Source organism: Apis mellifera, linkage group LG9, assembly GCF_003254395.2.
Source record: "Apis mellifera strain DH4 linkage group LG9, Amel_HAv3.1, whole genome shotgun sequence".
Lineage (NCBI taxonomy): Eukaryota > Metazoa > Arthropoda > Insecta > Hymenoptera > Apidae > Apis > Apis mellifera.
The window spans coordinates 9,646,802-9,671,426 of NC_037646.1; the positions used below are offsets into that span (position 1 = coordinate 9,646,802).

A 24,625-nucleotide genomic window follows, 5' to 3' on the forward strand; every position below is an offset into this window, starting at 1 on the left:
GAGAGGAGGGAGAGGTGGAGGGATCGCGACGAGCGTGAGACGAGGCTGGTGGCGAGGGGGGTGAAAAAGAGTAGAGAGGTGAAAGAAGAGGTAGAGAAAAGACGAAGAAAGCCGGCACTCCCACACAAAAATATCACCGTTAACGATTACCAACCCCTCTTTTCGTCCCGCGCGCTCGTTATATTGTGTCCCCGCCGCGCGCGCAAATTTAGAAACAAAAGACGGGTGGAAGGCGCGGCCTGATTGGCCGACCGGTCCGCGACTCGTCTCTCTGATTGGCCCGCGGGACCGCACCCATCCTGCAATGGCCGCTTTGTCGTTTCACGGCGCCGTTACTCTCTTCCTCTCTCTCTCTCTCTCTCTCTCCCTCTCTCCTTCTCTCTCTCTCACTTTCTCTCTCACCCACCCTCTCTCCCCCTCAACCTCTCTCTCTCTCGCTCTCTCTCTTCCTCTCTCTTCTGTGTACGCGGCTGTACGCTTCAGCCACGAAGCTTCAACAACCCCGTGAATCGCGACTCGACTACGGTACCTACCTACCTGCCTGCCTGCCTGCCTACCCCTTTCCCTCGAGTCTCTTTTTACTCTTCTTTTCCCCTTTCTCGCAATCTTTCTCCATCTCTCTCTCGCGCTCCTTCTCCGTTCACCTAATCGATGCATCTTCCTCGCTCTTACCTTCCTCCCGTCCACGTTTCTTTTCCACTCTCCGGTCCCTTATCTCCTCTTTTGCGATTCCTTTGCCACCTTTGTCGCGCGGACCACTACCATCCAATTGTCTCTCGAGTTATATCAAAATACACAAGGTATTAATATTACATTCGTAGGACATTCGTTGATTCTAGGGACCAAAAGTATGATAATAGTGCAATATATAAAAAAAAAGTATCGTCGTTTATTAAATTGTACGAATAATTCAAGTTGAACGAAGTTGAACGAAACGAAGAAGGAATTGATTTCTTCCGAAAGATGTTGCGCGAATACATTAATTACATCTCGTATAGTTCAATACCACGCATGCGAGTGTATTTATGCAGAGACACGCGTGAACGTTAACACGCGCGCGCATATCCACGTGCCAACCAACTATACTTATTCGAACGGTTATATTCCGAAGAGAATCCGAATTCGCTTTTCCTTCCTCCCGACAATATTTTTCCCCGACAGTGAATTCGTGAATTCGTCGCAAAGATATAACGCGCAAATGTGTCGAAAGATGATGGAAAAGAGAGGGAGAGAGAGAGAGAGAAGATGATAGACCCAAGTATGGAAGTGTAAATGACGATAGGAGAAGGAGAGACGGGGAACGGAGAGAAAGAGAGAAAGGGAAGTTTGTCCCGGGTCCGCCATGCGGAAACTATCTCAGTCTGGTACTCGACGAGTCCACGGTAACTAACCGTCAGCCCGGGAAAATTCTCCCTTTTATAGTCGCGCCTTTTGGACTTGCCATTCTCCACCCGCGACAACCAGCCACCGCCGCACCCCTTACCACTTTCATTTCTGACTGTTCTTTCGCCGCTTTATACGCACACTGTCGATAATTCCGCGTCATATCATCGAATGAGTTGGCATTTGTGATCGGGTAAAGTCGCCCGTTGGATTGCCGTAATTGTTTCGGATCGTTCTATTTATAACCGTTACTTCGTCTCTCCCTCTCTCTTCCCCTTTTCTCAAGGATTCATCGTACGTTCAATATGATTTTAAAATTGATTTTCGATCCCTAGGAGGAATATCGATTTTTCGTTTAATTCGAGCCATGTCTCGAGAAGATTTCTCGAGAAGATGTTTTCCAAACATCTGTTGTAAACTGTGTCTTACGAAATAAATAATGATCGAACGGGGCGTAATATAATTTCATTCCTTCAAACGAGGTTAAACGACGTTACTTTGCCGTCCAATTTTTCAGTTTCGGTTTATCGGAACGGATGTGCAAAGGGAGCGGGGCATCTTTGTTACGTTAATATTGTTATTATTATTATTATTATTATTATTATTATTATTATTATTATTATTATATATCAATAACGTATGAATTTATGGAATTAATTGCCTGGGACGGTAATTTGTAGAAATGTAACTAACACCGAATACTCGCTAATTGATAATGATTCTCTTTGACGAACGAATGCGCTTTAAATTTGTTTGTAAAATCGTCGCGCGTTGTTGTCGCGCCGAGCCCGAATTTTCAACGATAAAACGACACCCGTGTTGTAATTGCATGAAAACGTATTGGACCTTTATATTTCCACTGATTATACCGTATAATCGTCACGGGCAGCACAGTTAAATTTTCCAAGAGTGCGTTACGTTGTTAATTCCCGTTAATGAACAAAATTATCGTTAAAGCGGATTGTGGTTTTAATAGCGAATTATAGACGAAATTTTCCGCAAACATTCCGAAAATTATTCAAGGAAGGAGAGGAAAGCTTGGACGTGACGAGAAATGAAACTGGCCCGTTGTTCTATGTATAGTTCGCGTTCTTTGCAAATTTTTCAATTCAACGGTAAATAGAAGTAGAATTATATTATATGTTAATTTAATAGATAAATTATGCGAGCAACGCGAACAAGTGTCTCCCCTCCCATTGAAAGCAACTACTTTTAATTTACCACGTTGTAATTCGCGCGAGTGAAAATGACTCGCGCTTTAATCACACCAACGATGTAATCGTTATTTCCATTAATTAATTCAACTATAATTCGACCCTCGAATTTTTATGGCCCAAGTTTAAAGGACACTTTTTGACATCTCGATAGATATTTCAAGATATCTTTCTCAAACGAGAAAAAAAAGAAAGAAAAATAATATTTAAGAAGGACACAAATAATTGGAATACTTAAATAAATCTGCCGTGATCGAAGTACGATAGTCTTTGATGGCCATATTGTTACAATTTTCGAGTGGCGAAATATCAGAAAGTGAAATAAGTCGTAGCTTTCGATCAATTCATTTATCGTGTTTGATCGAATCTCGATCATCGTGCGCGATCATGGAAACTCGATACGGCTGGGTCGCGAATATCAGAAGGAAATGGTACGGTATCGAAGCCGTCCGATTGGTAGGTCAGAAGGTCGGATTTCATAGGTCTTTTGATTTTCGCTCACCTGTATCCTGTCCTCGGGCAGATCGGTTCGAAGGCTGAGCATCTCGCGAGCGTACACGTCCGGATAATGGGCCTCTTTGAAGGCTGCCTCCAGCTCCTCCAGCTGCTGTGACGTGAAGATCGTCCTGGAGCAACAACCGTATGAACCTAGTTATATGCCATTACAGCTTTTCCCTTAAAGCTAGCCTACACTCGAAGGAAAAAGCTCACGTGCAAGGGAGGAGGGGAGGGAGAGGCGTCGAAACGAGAAATATTTCACAAGTAAAATTGCTAGGGACAAAAAGTTGATCGTTATCGAATAATCGGGGGGGAGAGAGAGGAGAGGGAGGGAGGGGGGAGGGGGAGGGAGGAGGAATAAACAATTTCACGTGGATTCGCAATGGTCGAAACGAGATTAAATTCTATACATTTTCACCCGAAACGAATTTCGAGGGAATCAATCAACGTATGGATAAATCTATCTTTTGTGCGGGGCGAATTTATTTAAAAACATATTTCATAAATTTTACAATGAAACATTCGAGTCGTGAAAAATTTTAATTTGCGCGCGTTTCAATTTATGGGGTTTATAATAATAAATTCCTTCGTCGGGAACAACAATTTCGAAAGGTCTAGCTCGACGTCAATGTTTTTTTTTTTTTTTTAATCTTTCATTCCATTCCACGGATTGATAATACCGTGGGAATAATCTTACATGGCCGTGATGTAATATCGAACGTTTGAATGGAATCGATCTCCACCGAATAAATATATCTTTTAACGATCAATTTAAGCCCATGAATTCGTCCATCTGGTATACAATTATCGCGGAACGGTGATTGCATTCGGGTTGTCTGTCACTTGAAAATAGCTGAAAACTCATTATCGGGGGTGGTACTCGTCGATTACACGATGAAAAGTCTAAAATGATATATATTCGTTTGGAATAAATTTATCATTATCGACGAACGAAAATCACTGAAACGCGGAACAAGTTGTCTATTCGGGGGAGGGGGAGGGGGGACGGGGGGACCCGTGTATAATCAAGCGAAAATGCATAAGAATAGCTCTCAACGTTGCGTCGAAAATTTTGCCACTGGTTATTAATTATTCGCGCGTATTTCTATCACGCTGATTTCACATTACGCGTCGATCAAAATTTTTCCTTCTTTTTTCTCCTCTCTCTCTCTTTTTTTTTTTTTTTTTTTACAATGCGCGCGCCAGACTGAATTAATGGCGTCGTTTCGGAAATGGCGAAAAAATTCGATGCAACGCGAACGATAAATAAATAAATAACAACAAAAAAAAAGTAGTAAAGAGAAAAAAAAATTGTCCATCGAACCAAAAAGAAAAAAACAACAACAACGAAAAAAAAAAAAAAAAGATTCGGGTGAGACACTCACCTATGACGACGCTTCTTCTTCTTCTTTTTGCTGAAACCGGAGAGACCGTCGACCGTGAAGTCTTTCCCGGATTCTATATTGTGCCCGACACCTGTAACAAGATTGTTAAATTTATTTAATCTCCGGGAAAATATGGCGTGATAATACGCGAAAAACTTTTTCAAAACTAACGATGTCGTGGTTAAACAAACGCATGATACGTTTTGGATATAAAATAAATAAGCTTGGATAATTTGCGGCTGTATCCTCTTCCTTCAAAAAATCATCATTAACGCGGACCAATAATCCATTCGATCCCGGAATTGAAGCGGCGCGCATACATCGGGGATCAAATTACCCATTATATCCGATTTTCCAATAAATCGAGACCACGCGTATTCACGCAAATTGTATCAAATGAGTGGTCTACGAGTGCGCGCAACCCCTCTTCTATTTCCCTTGGTTAACAGTTGATGACGATCTACGATAATTCGACGAAAATATCAATTTCGCTGAATATCTTTCGATATTATCGGAAAAAAAAAATAGAAGCAACACGTTTCTCGATAATTAAAGAAAAAAAAAAAGAAAAAAAAATTTGAAATTGCCAGGCACCGCATTAAGGGTGGATATAAAGGCGCGGAATAAGGATTCGGAGCAACCCAAATTCGCGTAACCGTTTCTCATGTTCCAATTTCGCCCTTTGAAGCATCGGCACGCAACTAAGAAGCGCAAAACGCGATTCTATTTTTCCATTTATCGCCCGTTTCCTTTGTCCACCACTCGCGGCGTCGCATTTAAAGCATTATCCACTCGGTACACGGGTGCTACGAAAAAAAAAAAGGAAAAGAAAAGAAAAGGAAAGGAAAGGAAAGGAAAGAAAAGGAAAAAAAGGAAGAAACGCAATTAACGGGCGCGGACGTGGTTGTGCGCGTACCACGCGTGTTTCGATCGGAAAAACTCGCTCGTGGAAACGTAATTTCCACGCGCGCGATATCGACTGTCGCAGCGCGGACTTGACACTCGATATTCCGGGAAAATACCCGGTAAATTTATTACCGATAACGGAATTGCGAAATGGTTCGATGGAACTGCCTTCCCGGAGGAGGATTCAGCAAGAATTCACGTCGAAAATAAAAAAAAGAAAAAGGAAAGAAAGAAAGAAAGAAACAGGAGAAAAAGACGAGGAGGGGAGGAAGAAAGAATATGGAGAAATCTTGTTGATCCTAGGATCAGATCCTAGATGGATTTTCGTCTGAGAAATCTGAGATTGCCAGATTTATAGAAAGAGAAAAATAGCGCGTGCGCGTACACACGTCAACGACACGTGGAAAAGAAATACGAAGAAAAAAAAAAATTCTTCCCTTTTTCTTCGTATTTTTCTTCTTTTTCTTCGTATTTTTCTTCTTTTCCCTCTTTTTCTTTTTTTTTTTTTGCCCCCTACCTCACTCGTGACTCGACAATTTGTGCGTGCTTTGCAGGGTAAATGGCAATTTTGCACGGGCGAGGAGAGGCAGGAAATTAGAAAGGTTCGTCGAGATGGCAAGCGGATAGGACCCATAGCCCGAAAATAATTATCAATTATAAATTAATTTCGAATTAACGAGCGAAAACCGGCTCCGTGGCGCGCGCCGCTTCCACAATGAAACCCTCTCCCCGGGGCTAACTCGTTACTACAGTTGTTGCTACCGCTGCCAGTCGCTGGTGACGCTACTACCGGCAGCTAATTAACTATTAATTAAGAGCTTAATTCCAATTATACGTGTTCTTCGACTAATTGGACCCACGAAACACATTGCTGACGTCACGTGGCCGCACGGATACGATTACTCCGCCCCCATCGCCCTACTTCTTTCCGCCAAATTATTTCTATCGCAACTTCTCCCTTACACTTGGTAACCCTAGTACTTTTACTATCCTAGTATAGTAGATTTAATTAATTATTTAAAGTATATGGATACCTTTATTTTGTGAAAAATATGAAAGAAAAAAGTATATTTGTATAGTTGGTCAGAGATACTCCGCCCCCATCGTCTTACTTCTTTCTTTCTTTCTGCCAAATTATTTCTATCGCAATTCCTCCCTTATAGTTGGTAACCCTAGTACTTTTACTATCCTAGTATAGTAGATTTAATTAATTATTTAAAGTATATGGATACCTTTATTTTGTGAAAAATATGAAAGAAAAAAGTATATTTGTATAGTTGGTCAGAGATACTCCACCCTCATCGTCTTCTTTCCGCCAAATTATTTCTATCGCAACTTCTCCCTTACAGTTGGTAACCCTAGTACTTTTACTATTCTAATATAATAGATTTAATTAATTATTTAAAGTATATGGGTATTTTTATTTTGTGAAAAATATGAAAAAGAAGTATATTTGTATAGTTGATCAGAGATACTCCGCCCCCATCGTCTTACTTCTTTCCAAATTATTTCTATCGCAACTTCTTCCTTATAGTTGGTAACCCTAGTAGTTTTACTATCCAACTAGTAATAGATTTAATTAATTATTTAAAAATATATGGATACTTTTATTTTGTGAAAAATATGAAAGAAAAAAATCCAGGTGATATTCGTATAGTTGATCAGAGATACTCCGCCTCCATAGTCCTACTTCTTTCCGCCAAATTATTTCTATCGCAACTTCTCCCTTATACTTGATAACCTTAGTACTTTTATTATCTTAGTATAGTAGATTTAATTAATTATTTAAAGTATATGGATACTTTTATTTTATGAAAAATAAAGAAAGAAAAAAGTCCAGGATATTCGTATAGTTGGGCAGAGATACTCTGCCTCCATCATCCTACTTCTTTCCGCCAAATTATTTCTATCACAACTTCTCCCTTACAGTTGGTAACCCTAGTACTTTTACTATTCTGTTATAGTAGATTTAATTAATTATTTAAAGTATATGGATACCTTTATTTTGTGAAAAATATGAAAGAAAAAAGTATATTTGTATAGTTGGTCAGAGATACGCCAGTGAGAGAATTTGGAAAAGCGAGAGAGAGAAAAGAAATGGATAAGGGACTTTATCGACTTTAATATCCTTTATAAAATCTTTTTCTGAATATTTCATTGTCGTGCAATCCATTTCCAGAATGCGCAAATCCGCAGCTGAAGTTGACACCGAGAATTGCTTTGGATAAATTGTCACGCGGTTGACGCGGGAAATAAAGTCCTTCACCATAGTTGGGGGAGGGGAGGGAAGGGGGAAAAAAAAAAAAAGGAGCTAGTTTTCCGAACGTGTGAGCACCGAAAATGCCACGAAAGTCTGTGAAAAGAAAGGCGAAAGAGAGGAATTCCGACGAATTTTAAGTCGAACAGTTTCGTAAACGGTGGGCGACGTAGAACACATGGCATGCGAAAATAGCGGAGGCTGCTTTTAAAATGCATTGTTAATCCTTCCTTTTTCTTTCCGCGCCACTGTTGCTACTCTCTTGCTTTCACTCGCGCTGCATTTCACCGCTTTTTCAAAACGCTTCCCCAAAGTCAAACGAGGGAATAGCTTTATAATCATTGGCGAAACTCGCTCGAAAGAGGTGAAAAAAAAAAAAAAAAAGAAAAAAGAAAAAAGAAAAAAAAAAGAAAAAGAGAGAGAGAGAGAAAAAAAAAGAACGTCAGGAATGAAAAGAGTATCGTTTTTTATCCGAAAGTAAAATGTATCGTGCAACATTCGCAACGTTGTTCCTTTTCGAGCAATTTTTCTCTCTTCGTTAGGGATTGTCTAATCTTTTCAGAGACAAATCGTATCAACCGTTATCTCCTCTCTCTCGAAAGTTTCGCAAGAGTTTTGCAATATTCTTGGTACGTAATTATTTAACCAAAAGGTATAGTCGATGTTACTTACCAGCCGTGTTACCAGCTCGACGCTGGAGGAAAAGTATTCCTGCCGGGTCGTCACGAAGACGAAGAACTTAATGAGGAAGCGTCGGGCGCATTCAGTCGATTCAAGCAAATTTCTCGCATGCCGGCTTAATTTTATCCAACATTTCTTCCTCGCGCATACACGCGCCTCTCTATAGGTAACCGCCTTCCGAGCGACGCCTTTTCCAACCGTTAAACAAATTTCGCTCTATTTACTCTATCAATCTAGTCTCAAAAACGGTGTGACTTGAACGGGCACTGTGATTATCAATTTAGGTCAAAATTATTTTGATTAAAGCAGAAGCTGGAAATGAAACGAAACGACGATTCGTCGAATTCGTGGAAGGAAATGTTGGAATGAGAATTCGATCTCGTTTTTTTTCCATTTCCAGATCCGTTGAAAATTGGAAAATTTTTCCACGGAACACGGCCGAAAGCCGAAAGCGAAGGAAAGAAAGAAAGAAAAAGAAAAAGAAAAAGAGAAAGAAAAAGAAAAAACGGCGGAGCCGAATGGAAAATAAATATTTGAGACTCGACTGCGCGCAGCTTAAGACACCGAGCATGGAGTTCGCGCGATGCATTGTTTCACAAGATCGTAGAGAGGCCTCTTTACACCACCCCGGCTCCGCGTTGCTTCCTGCTCCCGGCTTTTTAAGTACGCTTATTTACCGCGAGCCGTCGAACCAATCGCTTTGCACGTTTGTTGGAGGACGTCGACGTAAGTAACTGCAACGGATCCTAATAACACGAAGAAGGAAATAGCGTTGCGATATAACGTCCTAACTAATAGAAAACGTCGTGGATATTGCCTTTCATTGCGCGCTATAACAATAATGGAGTGCCGGTGTGTGAATTAGAATTATCAGGTATTGAAGTCGAGTCAACCGATTTTACAAGAACCAGGAAGGAGATAAAATCTTGATAAAATTTGAAGAGAGAAACTAATAATTTTTAACGTCGAAATATATACGTGTTTTAGAAAAAAAGTCTGGTCGATATAGACTTTTTTCGAACACATTTAAACATTAATAATCGATTATTTCGCACGATAAAGTGAAAAAAGAGAGAAAAAAAAGAAAGAAAAGAAAAAGGGAGGGCGGATATCTCGAATATTTTTCATACTCGTCACAAGGATTCGTGACGTATCCTTGGCGTGAGAATGATCGATATTAGACGCGGCAGGAAGCGTCAGGATGGCTAAGTAGAAGGCTGTAACCGAATCGATTAATCAAATCCAGTTAGCTATTACGGGACCAGCGGGACACGTTTGCCCTCTACCCTGATATATTCCCGGCTTCCTGGCGACCGATGCTTCTCTCTCCTCTAATTTGTCCTGGATCTAATCCGTTCGTAGTGCCCTCGAATATCGTGGGATGTCGCGACCTCCCTCGGGAGCCAAGCTAGGGAGACGCCGTGTTTGCGCATACACCCACTTCACAACCAATTGTTTTTAATCTTCTCGACGAGAGAACTCGCAAGATTACCTCGTACCTCGAATTGACCGACACTCCGTGAACGCTCTTTATTGGATTTAATATCGAGCATCGGAAGAAGTCGATTAGGTTGTTGTTGTTGTTGTTGATGGTTTCGATCGATTTTTTCGAACGACGTGTTCGTGTTCGTGGCGCGTACGCTATCGTAAAAAGGAATACTTTACAAGTTAATCCAAAGATGGCGAATATCGAAAGTCTTTCCCAAACCAAACTTTCCCCATTTTCCAACGCGAAGGTATATCAATTTCAAAGTTGCATCGAAACGCGACGAAAGCGTGAACATCAAACGAGCTGCGCTCAACCCCCTTCCCTCGTCCCCCGATCATTGCGATTACGCGCGGCGGAACACAATCATCCGCGAAAGTATCCTCCTCCTCCTCCTCCTTCCCTGCTGAAACCGTTGTCAGGAGCGGCGATAAAAGGAAGAAATCCAACAACTTCAGAGAAAACTTTGCGGTCTACTCGGCAAGGAGTAGAGAGACTTTGTGCGCACACAGATCCAGCCGGAGAGGCAGCTCTCGAAACACCCTCTCGCGTGAAAACAGTTTCCTGGCTAAATATATTCGCATCGTGCGTACGTACACACCGAGACCGGGCAGGGTTGTTTCGCGCACCGATACAAACCAACCCCTACGAGCCGATTACACCAAGATTCCATCGCACATCCCCGCGCGTTCACGCCGGTTGACGCTGGATGCGAGTGTGCGTGCCATACACGGAGAGGCTGAGAAAACGCCAATGCGAGCGCGCGCGCGTCCCGCGCGTATACGTGTGCGAACGCGTACGCGCACGTTGGTGTGTGCGTGCATTGGCTCGTGGAGCATCGCGGAGAGGGTGGCGAGAGACGGTGACGGGTACTACTCGATGGTGGTGGTGGTGGTGGTTGCGAGTTCCTAAGCGAGGGTGTGCGCGGCGCTGTCGGGTTTCAGGGTGGTTGCAGGGTGGTTGCCATCGGTGTGTGTCGGTGGCAGGCCGGTTACCAGGCAACCGGCAATAAAGGAGCGTGGATAGCCAATGGCGGCCCTCAATACACCCCTTCGTCTAACACGGCTTGTTTTCCGTGCTTAAGAGCGAGACAGAAGGAGCTTTTGCTTTAGTAGCTGTTAAGACCTTAAACCCGTGGCCTTGCTTGGCTGCCTGCCTTGCGCCAAACTGCATCTAATAGAACCTCTTAGAAACCTGGCGGCCTGCGTCTCCTTCGATAATTGATATTCTAATCCCTCCTCGAGCCGCCTCCGCCCCCTCCGAATCTCTCTCGTCCCGAGAATCGCGACGTTTCACGCGACGGACACGCGTTCCGTCCACTTATTTCCCTCTCTTCTCTCTTTCCCAATTCGCGGAAGAAATTTCGAAGGAAGCTCGAATCGTATTCTCGATCATTCGTTATCGAGTCAACGCTTCTCGTTCCACGGATTAATCCCCTACGTTTCGCGGAAACCGAAATTGGATTCCACCGCTTCGGACAGCACGGCTTTTCTCCCTTTGGAGAATCGCGAGCAACTGGACACGAGCCGATTAACGAGAGAGCCTGTGGAGAAAGAGAGAAAGGGAGAGAGGGAGGGAGAGAAGGGAGGCCGTTGGAACGAACAAGTTTAACATCGGGCGAATGGAAAGGCGCAAAGTGTTAGAGACGATGGGAACAGGGGACGGGAAAGGAAACGTCGTCGCGTTTGTTACGCGGTGTATACGATGTTGTCCCATGGGGAGGCGGCGGGCGAAGGTAGCACGTAGCACACCCCTGGGACGTCTTCAGCCGTCACTTGTCCGTATTAAACCAGGGTACTAATCCCGAAATTTAATTTGAAAATCTTTTCATGGCACCACCACTCCCTCCTCCTTACCCATCCCTCTCCCTCCCTCCCTCCACTGGTGTCCGCTATGCACCACCCGGCAAGACGTTTTAAACCCGGAGAATTACCCGGCCCTTTTGTGCCCTCATAATTGAAAATTCGTTTCCGCCCCTTTTTCCGCGGCGCGGATAAATGCCTTTTCGTGGATTCATCGGGAGAAATTACCTCGTCGCCGGGTGAATGAGACGACCCGCCGCCCGTCTTCTCCGCGGCTCCGCGCGATTTCCCCGTTTCGGGGCTGGCTGCCATTTTATAAACGAAACTTAAGGTAAACGGGAGCGAGACGGAGGGAAGGGCGTGAAAGGAGCCGGATGATTAACGAGACAAATGCTAGTTTGTCGCTGCCTCGTTCTCGTATATAGGAGAGGGGGAGGGGTAGGGGTTCATTATCGGGTGAAAAATTAGATTTGCCTCGTGGCAATGGACAGTCGAGGACCGGGAAGAGGGAAGGATGAATCTCGTCGATGGCTACGAAGGCACGACTGTTTTCGAGAATTTAATTACCGAGTTGGATATCGTCCGCCCGAGGAAGATCGCTAATTTCTTAATAAATAATCTTTCTCGGCCAACGAGTTTCGAACGACGAATAACAAGGTTGTAATCTCTTATCGATCGGTTACGAGCGTTCATAGGTCATCATCACCCGTAAATTCGCGATGAGAAATAACCCCCATCTTCCCCCCCATCTTGCGCGAAAACTACGTTACAAGTCAATTTGATACGCCTGCCTTCGCTTCGTTCCTATCTCTATCCTCCTTCCGTGAATCATCGAGTGGAAAATAATAAAATCGCCACGATTCTTTCTATTCGAGCGTTATTACGGCTTATCGGTGAATCCATCATTGACGCATGATAAAAAAAATTGTATTACTATATTAATCGAATGAATCCAAGTTTAATTATTAACGTATACAGATTTATATATATATATATACGTATATAGATTTTTTATCCATCGAAGACAAGATTTATCTCTGCGTGTAAAAATAAATGATCGAGCAAGGAAGTGAATCTAAGGGAAAAACTCATCGTTTCCAACACATTCGTAACAACACACCGTGCGGCATCCGTGCGAAATAGCGGCGCAACCGGTATGAAAAATGCATGGCGGCGAGAATTATTTATCGAGCGCGTGAAACATGTACACGCGGTCGTTTACATAGCCGAAAGGGCGAATGGAGCGTATCCGAGTGCAGCCGATGCTTGGATACATCCCTCGGGATGTTTCGGTAGATTAGGGACCCTCAACGTTAGGTAGTTTTGCTGCACCATGTAACACGCTGTAAAACACTTGTAACAGACCGGGAGGCGGCTTAGGGTGGTAAGCTGCTAATGCTTCCACGATGTTTTCGGGGTCGAATTAATTTGGCCGGTTCGATCGCTCGCCCCCTCGAGACCTCGACTCGATTCGCCTCGCGTCTTTTGTCCCTCTCTCTCTCTCTCTCCAATTTCTCTCCCCTCCTTCTTTTTCCCATCCACGTATTCTCCATTCATCTTCGTCGATGAGACGAGATCTCGAATTGAAATTTCGCGAAGCAACGAGGTCACCGATTCGAATTACGGGGTTGCGAAATCCACGACGCGAGGAAGGATCTTGGACGGGATCTTAATTATTTTAGATACAGGCGTTCGTGCTCCGACAATGGTAACGAAGACGTATAATTAACGTTCAGCAGGTAGGGAGAGATGAGTTTTCTTTTAAGCAGCAGGAATTACGTTGTTTCTCGAGCCACCGATTCGCGCATCCAGCGTACATAATACAGCAGTAATTAAGTTCTCGGGTAAAACTAGTTCCCGACAGGTTATTTCGCGAAAACTCGACGGCTTAATCACGGTTACTGCGAAACGCGTTTCATCGATCCTCGGGCCTCACAATCAGGAGGCCGTGGCCCCCTTGAATGGCGATAATTAATGAATAGGACGCGGCCGAAGAAGAAAAAAGAGAGAAAGAGAAAGAGAGAGAAAGAGAAAAGAAAAAGAAGAAAAAAGTAGAATAACGAATTCGTGGGCGTATTTCTCGGAAGCGCCTCTCTCCTCGACTCTCTTACCCTCGACTATCCCGCGCGGGTCTCTCACTTTCTTTTTCTTCCACGGGGGCTTCACACCTCGTGGTCAGAAACGTGTTTTCGCGTTTGTCTCCGTACCATTCTCCGTGGGTCGCGGTGGCCATGCTCGAAATTCGATCCTCTACGAATGGTGTGAATATTATGATGGCCACGCATTCAAATGTCAGATCGAGACAATGGGCAAAGTGTTGATTGTCCGAAAACAAGGCGTTTTTTTTACCAACTACACGAACCTTTACTTTGTTCCACGACTCGCTCGCATAAATAAGTAGTCTTCCGTCGTATGCGATGTTCAAGGTCCTCCTCTTTATCCCTCCTCCATCTTCCCTTTTCCATCCGCCTACCAGATTTTCGGGATATTTTTCAAAACTTCGCGTATGTAGCCAACAAGATGTTAAATCGATTAAATCGAACGATTAATAGATTAATAGATAGAAACGTAAAACTCGGAAGAGGATGAACCACGACAGTCCATTCACGCGTCCAATTAATAATATCGAAAAAAAGATCGCTGGTATCAAGCGGCGCATCAGGCAGTTTCGAGCTTTCAGAAAAGGTGAAAGGAAAGTAGCGAGCAAACAAGAGAGAGAGATGAGTCATCACGCAATTTCACCACGAGGATCCAACGCGGATCCTTCTCTCGCAGCCGAGCCTTTGCTAAATTACATTAAATACTTAACGCGCGCGCGACCTTACCCCGGCCGGCGCACGAAACGCATAATTACGAGTCCTTCGCAGGAAATTCAAGAGGGTTGGAGGAGAGAAGGTCGCAGCGCCGATGTTACCGCCCTGACGCGGTTTTTACCGAATCGTCTCCCGGAAAACGAAGGGAGAGACCTGAGTCCAAAGACCTGCAACAGGAAGCGACGTTGGCGATTGCCAGAGAGAGAGAGAATGGAGCAGTGTTGCGCGAGTTCGTAATCTACCAACCCCTTTACGTAATCTACCAACGTGCACGACGGCGAGAGAAGGAGTTTCGGAGAGGAGAGGTGTAGAACAGCGGCGCGGTGGAAGGGTTGGGAAGAGAGAAAGAAAAGAGAGATCGAAGTAGAAACGGACGAGGGAAGAGAGAAATGAAGGGAGGGAGGGAGGGTAGACCCCCCGTGGCAGGCTACCCCTTTCGACTGGGCAGTGGCGGCATAAGTCAGGAATTCCTGGCATGCGGTATATTGCGCGGGGGTGGAGGCCCGGCGGTTATAAGCTATAGTCTCCGGCGTGGCATGGCATGCACAGCCATTTACTTCATTATGTCATTAAGCTTAATGGCCCTGGCCCTAACACGGTTCTAGACTATAGCCACTTCTACGGTTCGTCCCCATTAACTCCTCTCTCTCGTGCCCTCCGCCAACCTCCTCCCGCCTCCTGTCCACCCATCACCACCACCACCACCACCACCACCATCGATGGTGGTGGTGCTCTTGTCTGCTAGCATCCTCGTGAACCAGGCCAGGGCTTACAATGAGCATCGACTTTACGCCGATGACCTGCTGCTGAAATTGCCGGCAGCATCGTGGAAAATTTACCGTGGCTGCTCCGACCCAGACGTATGGGGACGTCGATACCGGACCACCACGCGCCCCTCGTTCCCGCCTTATTTTCCCGGACAACGGGAAAATAACCCTGCTGTTACGTGCATAAAGTGAACGCAGCGTTTCGATGATCGATTTTCTCCTTTCTCTCTCTCTCTCTTGCATTTCTCGAGGACAAATTCTTTCGTAATCGAGGATAAAAACGATTTCTTTTCCGGTGAGGAGAATAATGCGACGAATTAATTCTCCAGTCGCGACTATCAGCGCGTATAACGAAACGAGCGGTAGATTTTAATTAGTGGGAGAATCGCGAAAGAATGCGAGACACGATGGACGACAAAACTCATTCGTTAACGGTGCGCGCGCCAACTAAGTGGCCGAACGCGACCCGTGAATAATCGTTCGCCCGAAAACTGGCTACAATCGCGTCCATTCCGAGACGCGAGACGGATCGGGATCGGCGCAGGCTCGTCCGCGACCTCCGCGCAGCCGCGTTCAATCCTTGCCTTGGCGGACGTGGTGGGCGGGGAGGGTATGGAGGGAAGGAGGGGAGGGGAGGGGGGAGGGTTGGTAATATCGCTTCGAGCGGGGGTGGATAGTGGATTTTATGCTGATGATCGGGCGAAATTGTCGGCAACATCGCGTAAAATTTACGGTATTCATAAGAGTCGCGTGATCATGTACGGTGGAAGCGGGTACGAAGCGAGCTTTCAGTCAACCCCTTCCAAATCCGTTCTCGATGGAGACGCGAGGGTCGCAAACTTGTTACAGCACTGCTTGGGGTTCTAATAATTGGAGAGCGCCAAGCTCCAACGTTCCACCACTCTTGGACAAAAATATTGCTTGTATCGGGGAACGGATGCGCGTGTGCTTCGCCTCCGTTTCTCCGATCAATTTTTTCGTAACGCGCATTTACGAATATTTCTATCTCGCAATTTCACCGCGAAACGCGGGATTAGCGACGACGAGTTTTTTTTTCGGTTAAATAATAATCGGTTTTAATAATCGACATTATTAATTTCCCGTTTATAGAGGAGGAAAAGTGAGGAGAGATAAAGGAAGCTTTCGAATCGATTCAGTGACACGAGTTGACAATGGCGTGCGAGCACCCTTTGAAAATAGAACGACTAAACATCGGGAATTAAATGAAAAGCGGAGCTCCGGCTTGAAATTGTTCCACGAGTGAATGATTTCATAATTATTCTCCGAGTGGCGGGCTACGCTCGATTCAATAATACCGGCAATGCGATACGCTCAATGGCGCAATTAATCGTCCCATGGCTGTGCAGACTTCACAGATCTTCAATAGCGAGTCACAGTTTTGCGTTTGTCCGCCGAATCGGCCTCGGTCTCGCGACAAATTCTTCGACTTCTTGTTCCGCGCGATAATCGATAAATACGATACGAATCGCGGGTTTAACGGATTTTTTCGCGTCCCGCGGATCGGCCACGAAAAAGTTTTTCAGGATGGAGAAAACTCTCTCGGGAATACCCCCCTTTTGATTCGGCGACGTACGACCAACCGAACGAGTCCGCTGGGTTGAAACACATGCAACGCTTCAGGGAAGTGTTGACTGCCGACTGTTTTCGAAGTAACCCAATATTTTTGTAGCCCAACTACATATTTTGTTCCTTGGCGCCAGACAAACTTACGTCTGCACATGTCGACCTAAATTTAGTTTCTCGACCAAACTTGCTCCTTTGCCTCCTGTCTCCTCCACTGTCGTCGCAAAACTGTCGTCTTTTCTTCCTTTCTCTCTTTCTTTTCTTTTTACCCAAGCTCGATTGGCTCGTACTCGATATCTCTCATTAAAAGAAATAAAGGATTCGACACGTTGGAATAAAATAGAAAATAGATGGAAGGAAAAATTAATTAGAGAATGAATAATGGAGGAAGAAAGATTTTCGAAGAGGAAATGCAAATTTAAAAAGAGAAAGAAAGGAAAAAAAAATTAAATATTCGTGTGTATGGCGGCACAAGTTTGAATTGGTAAATGGAGGCATTATTCGAAGGAGCGGAAAGTTGTCTAATCGTGACAAAGAACGTTGAGGAAAGGAAGGGACCAGGTAACTTAACGATCGGTCCTCACCATCTCGTTGACTCCCCTCAAGGTCAACGAGAAGAGTCTAATTGTCCCTTCCAGAAGAGAGACTTGGCAACCTTTCAAATTTCTTTGCTTACAAATTCATAAGGACCCCGGGAAATACACCTCCTCGAAGGAAATTTATTGAAATTAGTGCAATTAGCGGATTCCAGAGGATACACCGGACGGCAGAAGAACGCGGAGCAGCTAAGATGGCTTCTGATATCGATCCGTGCATCGATATCAACGTTGTAAAATTTAGGATCTATTAAATACAATAACGTTCTAACATTTATGTAAACATCCGCTACTTGTCGAAATACGGAGAAACTCGAAAAATGAAAGTTTCATCCGGAAATCTCTGTATTACGACGCGGTTCGAATCAACGTCATCGGCGTAACGTACGATGCAACGATGATCTCTTTCTTTAATTGAAGGAATGCGTCAACAACCCGGTGGCAAGACTGGTAAAGCTGTCTTTCAAACGTAGAACCATAAGAAATTTAATCCAGAAGAGCTCTCACATCCTCAACACCCCGTTTTAAACAGCGACCATTGTCTTTCTCATTTCAACCGACCCATCGACGTCGGTCGAAAGAAAGACGCCTCGTGTAACCCCATCGTGTCGCGTGATAAATTCGTGCGAGTATCCTACGCGGTTCCGTGTTCCTTGGCATTAGTTCTTATCCGTTCTTTGTCTCTCTCTCTCTCTCTCTGCCTCTTTTTTTTCCCTTCCCTTTCCCTCCACCGATCTTTCATCCCTACCAACGGGACGAGGCTCGCCCTCTTCCGCTCAATGGAACGCGCCCATCGTGGAAAATCGCAAAGCGGTGAAAAGGTGTGAATCTCCGGCCCTCGAAAAAGGACGACAATGCCCGTGTTGGCGTCGCACAATGAGCCTCTAAACCCACAATGTAGCCACTGTATCTGTACGAACGGCAGCGAGAGGGCTTCTCCTCTCCTCTCGCGCGCCACCCCCAACCCCTTTTCATCGGCACAATCCTACCGCAAGGAGTCGAGGATGCCTGGATGTTCTCGAAAGCACATTTTTCACCCGCATAATATTTATTCGTCCGCCGGTTTGTATCGCTTTAAAGCCGGTGCCCCGAATGAAACCGAAAACCTTCTCTCACGGAGAGATCGACGTACAGAGATCCGTGAGATCCTGCAAAGAAGAACAGAAAATTTCTCTGATCGTCGAAACGTTGTCCTATTGGATAGTTGCCAGTCCATTAATCCACCACTACCACGCCCCTCATTTCTGTCAAAATATTTCCAAAGTTACGAGCCAACGTCCCATTTTTTCCTACTTCCATTTTTCCCTTCTTCCATTCGTTCTCGCCAATAATAATAATACTCTATTCTTTCTCGACTACTTTCTCTTCCATACAGTATAGACACGTTCGATCGGAGCAGAGGAAAGGGTTCGAAATTTCTACGCGTTACGCACGCGTTGCCTGCCCAACCCGTGCCTAACCTCGGTGACAAAAATGTACGGGTGTGTAGAATCGGTGTGTGACGGATTCCCGTGTGCTGGTGGAACGTGTGCACGGGCGCGGGCACAGATCATTGTTCGTTGCATTGTCAAGCTCGCAGGACATGGCGTCCCGCTTTTTGTCGGGACCAGCTGAGTCAAAATGGCCTCCGGTCGATGACGTCACGAACTCACGTGCTCCACACGCAATAGGCACTACGCATCGATCCTGGCTACGTTTCGAGGCCCGGCCAATGGGTACGTCGTACGACGAAAGGATAAAGAGCCACTCTTCCTCGTCCGTTCAAAGCGGCCAAAAAATAAAATATTCTATCAATACTCGGGAAGAAAATTCGAGACGACGAGCCGATCGCCAAGCTAATGGCCTCTATTCAGAACGCGCCGTTGCTAAAGTATCAACGCTTGCTAAAAACTGAGAGTGAGACTGCTAAAATTCGCGCGAGGCAAGAACGCGTGTAACGAGTTTCCTATTAAAAAAATAAGCGTCCTTTCATCGCCTCTAAGTTATTCAATTCGAAAGATGAATTTAACCGGTTATTAGAAAGGGTTTCATTCTGCCCCGCCATAATTGCGTTCTGAATGTACGTAAGTAGCGGTAGAGAAATTCGAAGTAGAACGCCCTCTCGACCGGCGGCGCTGCGTCCTCTAAATGCGCCCCCGTTGAAAACGAGCCAGCCTCGCGTGCCCGGAACATACGAAGCTCGATCATCGCGAGAATCGATCATTCGCGTTCTTCCCTTCGCGAAGAAAAATCCGAACGATCGTATCATCGTCCGATTCTTTCTCTCAACGTTGAGAAAAAAAGAATCGCGTCTTTTTTATCGATCGAGCGGGATAATAAGTCGATGGAAAAAGTATCCTTCCACGTGCTCTGCTCGAAAGCGGAGAAATTCTTCTTCTTTCATTCGGTATTATATGCTCCGATTCTAAGGTTTTTTCCTTACCTACTGTACAACCCGTTTCGCGTACGTATTACGGTGCTAATGAGCTCCGGCTCGTAATCAAAGCAAATGTTTCATGACACGAGTGAAAACCGTTTGAAGGCTTTTCTTTTACGTCGTTTGGCCTTCGTCACGCGACTCGCGCTCGCCTCTATTTTTGTCCTCGCGTTCTAAACTTCAACGTTTTCAACGTAAACGCCATCATCGTACACGCTCGTTGATCGCGCGCGATCGAAGGAAATTCGTTTCTCTCTTCCCCCTTCTCCTTTCTCTCCCTTTTTCATTTTCCCCAGCCAGAATATTTTTTTCTTTTTTTTTTTTTTAAATAAATTTTATTCCTTCTTTTTCTTTCTCGCGAAACAGTACGTGTTATCTGGTGGCGTGTTTTTTGATTACAATTCATTCCCCATGTTTACCCTGCACCCGGTGCTACAAGTTCGCGCAGACAAACCGCTGCTCCAGGCACTGACTGTTACTAATTAAGGACGGTTTCAGTACGCGTGTTAATTCTTAATTAATATCTTTGTTGCCTCCTCCGACGTGGCAGCCCTCGCCAGCACCCATTTCTCGTTCGTTCGTTCGCTCGTTCGTTCGCTCGTTCGTTCGTTCGCTCGTTCGTTCGTTCGTTCGTCCTCTCCCTCTTCACCTTTCTCACACCCCGTTTTCATCCTCCCTCCCTTTCCCATCCGCTTCTTCTCTCCACCACCATCACCAGCACCACCTCCGCTTTTTCTCTCTTCTCCTCGCCTGCGCCCCGCTCCGCGTCCTTTCTCTCTCGCTTTCCCTCGCGCCTGTTCAACCCACCCCTCTTTGTCTGTCTTTAGCGACACCCCAGCCAGGCATCGTCCACCCACTTCTCTTCTCTCGAGTCTCTCGAATGAAAGGAGATGTATGGGAACACACGCGCATCTCGAGCCACTATGATAGGTACAATCGGTCACGAGAGTGAGCCGAAAGAAAAAGCAAGAAAGGACCGCGGAGGAGGAAGCGCGCCCGTTTCTCCGATTTACCGCTCACCCGTTTCAACCGGAGAATATATATCTCTTACGCGACGAATCGAGGAATCGTTGGTTAACCCCTTTGTCGCGCTTAACCCTCGCGCGATCCCACCTTCCTTTCTCTTTCTTTCCTTTCTCCTCCCCTCTTTCAACCTTCCACCACTCCCTTCACCAGTTTCTCGCCTAAATTGTTTCCTCGAGCTTCCTTTCGCTTCTTCTCAACGACGACGACAATTAATTACGGGACAACAAACCGCACAAACGCGCGATTCCTCCGATGGAAAGGAGAGAAGCGAGCACGTACAATGCCACGACGCGATTCGGCCACAAACGCTTCCCGCCACGTTCGAGTTTTCGACCCTCTTTTGCCTCGAATCCACTTTGCCTCCGAAAAACTTTCCTTCCAGTTCGACCAGGAATTTCACCTCGAGAAATACTCTTCAATCGTAATAGCCAGCGGAGGCTCTCGAGATCCCGAGCCAGCCTACCGCTATTTTCGCGAACAGTCAACAACCGTTCGACTCCGCGTTGAATCGGTGCCGTCTCTTTGAAATCGAGCCCTTTTACCCACAAAAATCTCTGTAAAGCCGTCGACTCGAGTATCGCCTCTATTAATCGACTACCTTCGCCTCCCTCTTCGCCTCGCCGCGCATCGTTTTCCATCCACGGAAAATATTCTCCAATTTTCCATACATCCCCCTCCTTCTTCTTTTTGATTTTCCTTCCATTCTTTCTATTATTCGCGCGAATATTTATTTTTACCTATTTTTGTCGATCGATCGATCGATCGATCGAGCATCGTATCCATCAACTTAATAGATTTATTCCGTTCATCCGTGCATCAAAGAAAGTAATCCCGTATTTTCTGACCCCGTTCCCGTTTTCCCTTCCTCTGATTACGAAGACGCTCGAATATTCGCTCTTTTAATCTTCTCCTCGTCGGCTTCTTTGACTTCTACCTGATGCCTTTCGGAATATTAACATAAGTTTCCCTTCGCGCTCCTCGCTTTCCTCAATTTCCTTTCCTCGTCGATTTGCCGACTGTCGGAACGTTCAACGGCGAAATCACGTCGAGGGAAATAAGATGATTAGATAGGATATTGGGACAATGGATCGGATCATCGAGAAGCATCATGCCTCGAATAAATTTCGAAACAAAGTTTCCATCATTTGTTTCCAATCTCTCCATAAGAATTATCCATCTAACGCATTTTATAACTAAAAAAAAAAACACCTCTTCTCTCCTATTCTCTTTATCACAACAAACCTCGTTAAACGAACGACATCGATCCGTCAAACTTGGAGATATCATTAAATATATTCCGAAAAGAAAATTCCCTTTCATTCCCTCCCTTCCCCTCTATTCAAGCTCGCGCAACGAAAGTATCGAGAGGGACCTTTAGGCGCCGTTCATCCCGCGAAATCGATTTACTTCGCCATGATAAATTTCCATCGCGATACGATACCCGGTTCGGAGACCACGTTCGTCCAATTCTTCCTTTCTCTCATTTCTCTCTTTTCGTTTCCATCCGCAGAAGAATATATCATATTTTACACCCGTGCACGTGTAATTAACACGGCGTTGTATCGCGAAGCAAGACTGAGTTGGAAAAGTAGATGGCATCCTCGCGGAAACTGTCCTCCACGAAAAGGCTCCCTAGCTCCGTGTTTCGCCGCGTCTCCAATTTTCCGTCTCCCGGCTTTTCTGAGCGTTGCCAGCCCGGAAGCCAAGCCACTCCCTCACCCTCTCTCCCCCTCTCTCTCTCTCTCCTTTCGCAGAATCCTCCGGTATTTTCCTTTGCCGGCAAATTGGACTATTACGGTAGCGGCTTGTACCTCGGCGCCGTGTCTTCGCGAAAACCGCGTATTTTCTCTCCTTCTCCATCCCCCTCCCTCCACCCCCTTCCTATCCTTTTCCACGGGTCCCTCGACACGGGTCCTCTTGGCGGGCTCAAAGTGGCGCGCAGTTGTTAAAACAACCAATTCTGTCGGAAAGCTGCTCGTTACGAAAACCTTCTCTCCTTTCTCTCTCTCTCTCTCTCCTTCCTTGCGGAATCCTTCGTAATCCTGATGGCAAACCGTTCGTCGTTCCGCTGACGCAACGGAAATGCCGGCCAATAAAATCCCTGTCTTCCAGGGATGCCGTCTTAACGACGCACTTTCAACACGGAAACGAGGATATTTCTCGTAATTGGAAGATTCTCTTTCCTTTTCTTTTTTTATTTTATTTCGTCCATATATATATATATATCTTCTTTGCATTCTCGTGTTCGAATTTTTGTCGTTACCTCGAAGGTAAGAAACGAAGGTAAGGTAAGGTATGTATTCGATGTAATTGAACCGGTATCTCGCGAAGAAAGAAGAGCTTCCAGAATAGAATGGAAGAGCAACGATTTGGATTTTTAACGGTAGGCGTGGAGATAGAATCAAGTTTCCGGGAGAAAGGAAAGTATCCCGTTACCGATTAGCGCTCGAATAGGGGAGGGTGTGGCGGGGATCCCCGATTTCTCGAAATATTTTGACAAGAAATTTAATATAAGGGTCTCGGCCGGGAAATTATTTACGATTGCTCGTACCTGAGAATCGTGCATCGTTCCTCGTATTTTCTCCAACCAACGGGAGGACGGATGTTGAGTCACGAGGAAGTGTACGCGTGTCGAAACACGGCCCCGTTTACGATATACGGTCCAAGGAGATGATGATTTTCAACCTGTCGTCCCTTGTTTCGAGCGACATCGTTCTGCGGGTTAAGCGAGCGGGACTTAATGGCTCGGAAAAATCGGAATCATCGCAGGCATGAATACGTAATCAGTTTTCCCGCTCGTCCTTTTCGTCTTCCATATGACGTCATCGTGTGAACGATGTACCCCTGTCATCACGATCAAGATGCTCGTTACTATCGTATTCTAATTTGCAAGCCATCGTGCTCTTCCCCTACTTTCTCTTTTTTCTTTTCTCGTCTCGTAAATTTCGAAATGGAAGAAATTTTGACGCTGTCGTCACGCGAGCACGTTTCTCGATTCAAAATGAGATCGAAATGAATTTCGAACAGCCCATTCACGAGGCGAGCGTTTGTTTTGCAAGTGCATCAAGACTCCTGATAAATATCGAGCTGGGTTAGACGCGGTGGAGCAAGAGTGGAGCGCGGAGCGAATAACTCGAGCGAAAAAGCGTCATAACCTCTGCACGGTCGTTTGCGCGTCTTTATGGATGGCCTCGTGAAATTCTGAAAAATGATCTCTCGGTGAAAATGGACAGAACACCGAGTTTCTTCTTCCCCCGGTTATTTGGAAGCTTGCGGAGCTGGGACGAGGAATTCAAAGATATCGTTTCAATGACGCGTATTTTAACAGAGAAAGCTTACCTGGGCTTGTGTTTGAGAACGAGCTCTTCGACTGAGAGAAACCTGGAACAAACGAAAATTGCATACTTTTATCAACGGTGCAATGTAGATAAATTTAACATTCATGTAACATTGTTTTTAACGTTTTATTTACGCATAAGATCTATCAGTTCTATCATTTGATGCTCTTTAAATTAACGTTACGAGTGTAAGGTATGATTCTAGTTTACAACAATGCTTTTGAAGGCCATACTACGATACAATAGATAATTAATCTCCGCCATCGATGGATACACACATGCTAACCAACTATGTTAAATTTGAATAATGGTTTATACAAAAGAATAAATCTTTTGATTTTTCCATATCAGCTGTAAGAACACAATAATATGATTTCGTATCTCGTAAAAATACGGCCTATTGAAATTGCCCTGTACACTGCAGAATTATGAATTCAAAATTTATCCGAGACGAGAGAAATTTAGTCGGTGAA

The 24,625-nt window shown here is 45.1% G+C and overlaps 1 protein-coding gene across 4 annotated transcripts in view; it reads right to left on the reverse strand.

Annotated features, from left to right (window-relative positions):
• LOC411315 (visual system homeobox 2) overlaps positions 1 to 24,625 on the reverse strand; it is a 54,175-nt gene that overhangs the window by 16,144 nt on the left and 13,406 nt on the right. For 2 of the 4 annotated variants that reach the window (XM_006561856.3, XM_016914175.2), the window contains exons 2-4: positions 24,154 to 24,195; positions 4,481 to 4,571; positions 3,100 to 3,229 (exon numbers count right to left, since the gene is read on the reverse strand). In XM_006561856.3, the coding sequence (XP_006561919.1) occupies positions 3,100 to 3,229; positions 4,481 to 4,571; positions 24,154 to 24,195 (263 nt within the window). The remainder of the gene's footprint in view (positions 1 to 3,099; positions 3,230 to 4,480; positions 4,572 to 24,153; positions 24,196 to 24,625) is intronic. The other 2 variants (XM_394790.7, XM_016914176.2) reach the window with 1 other exon arrangement.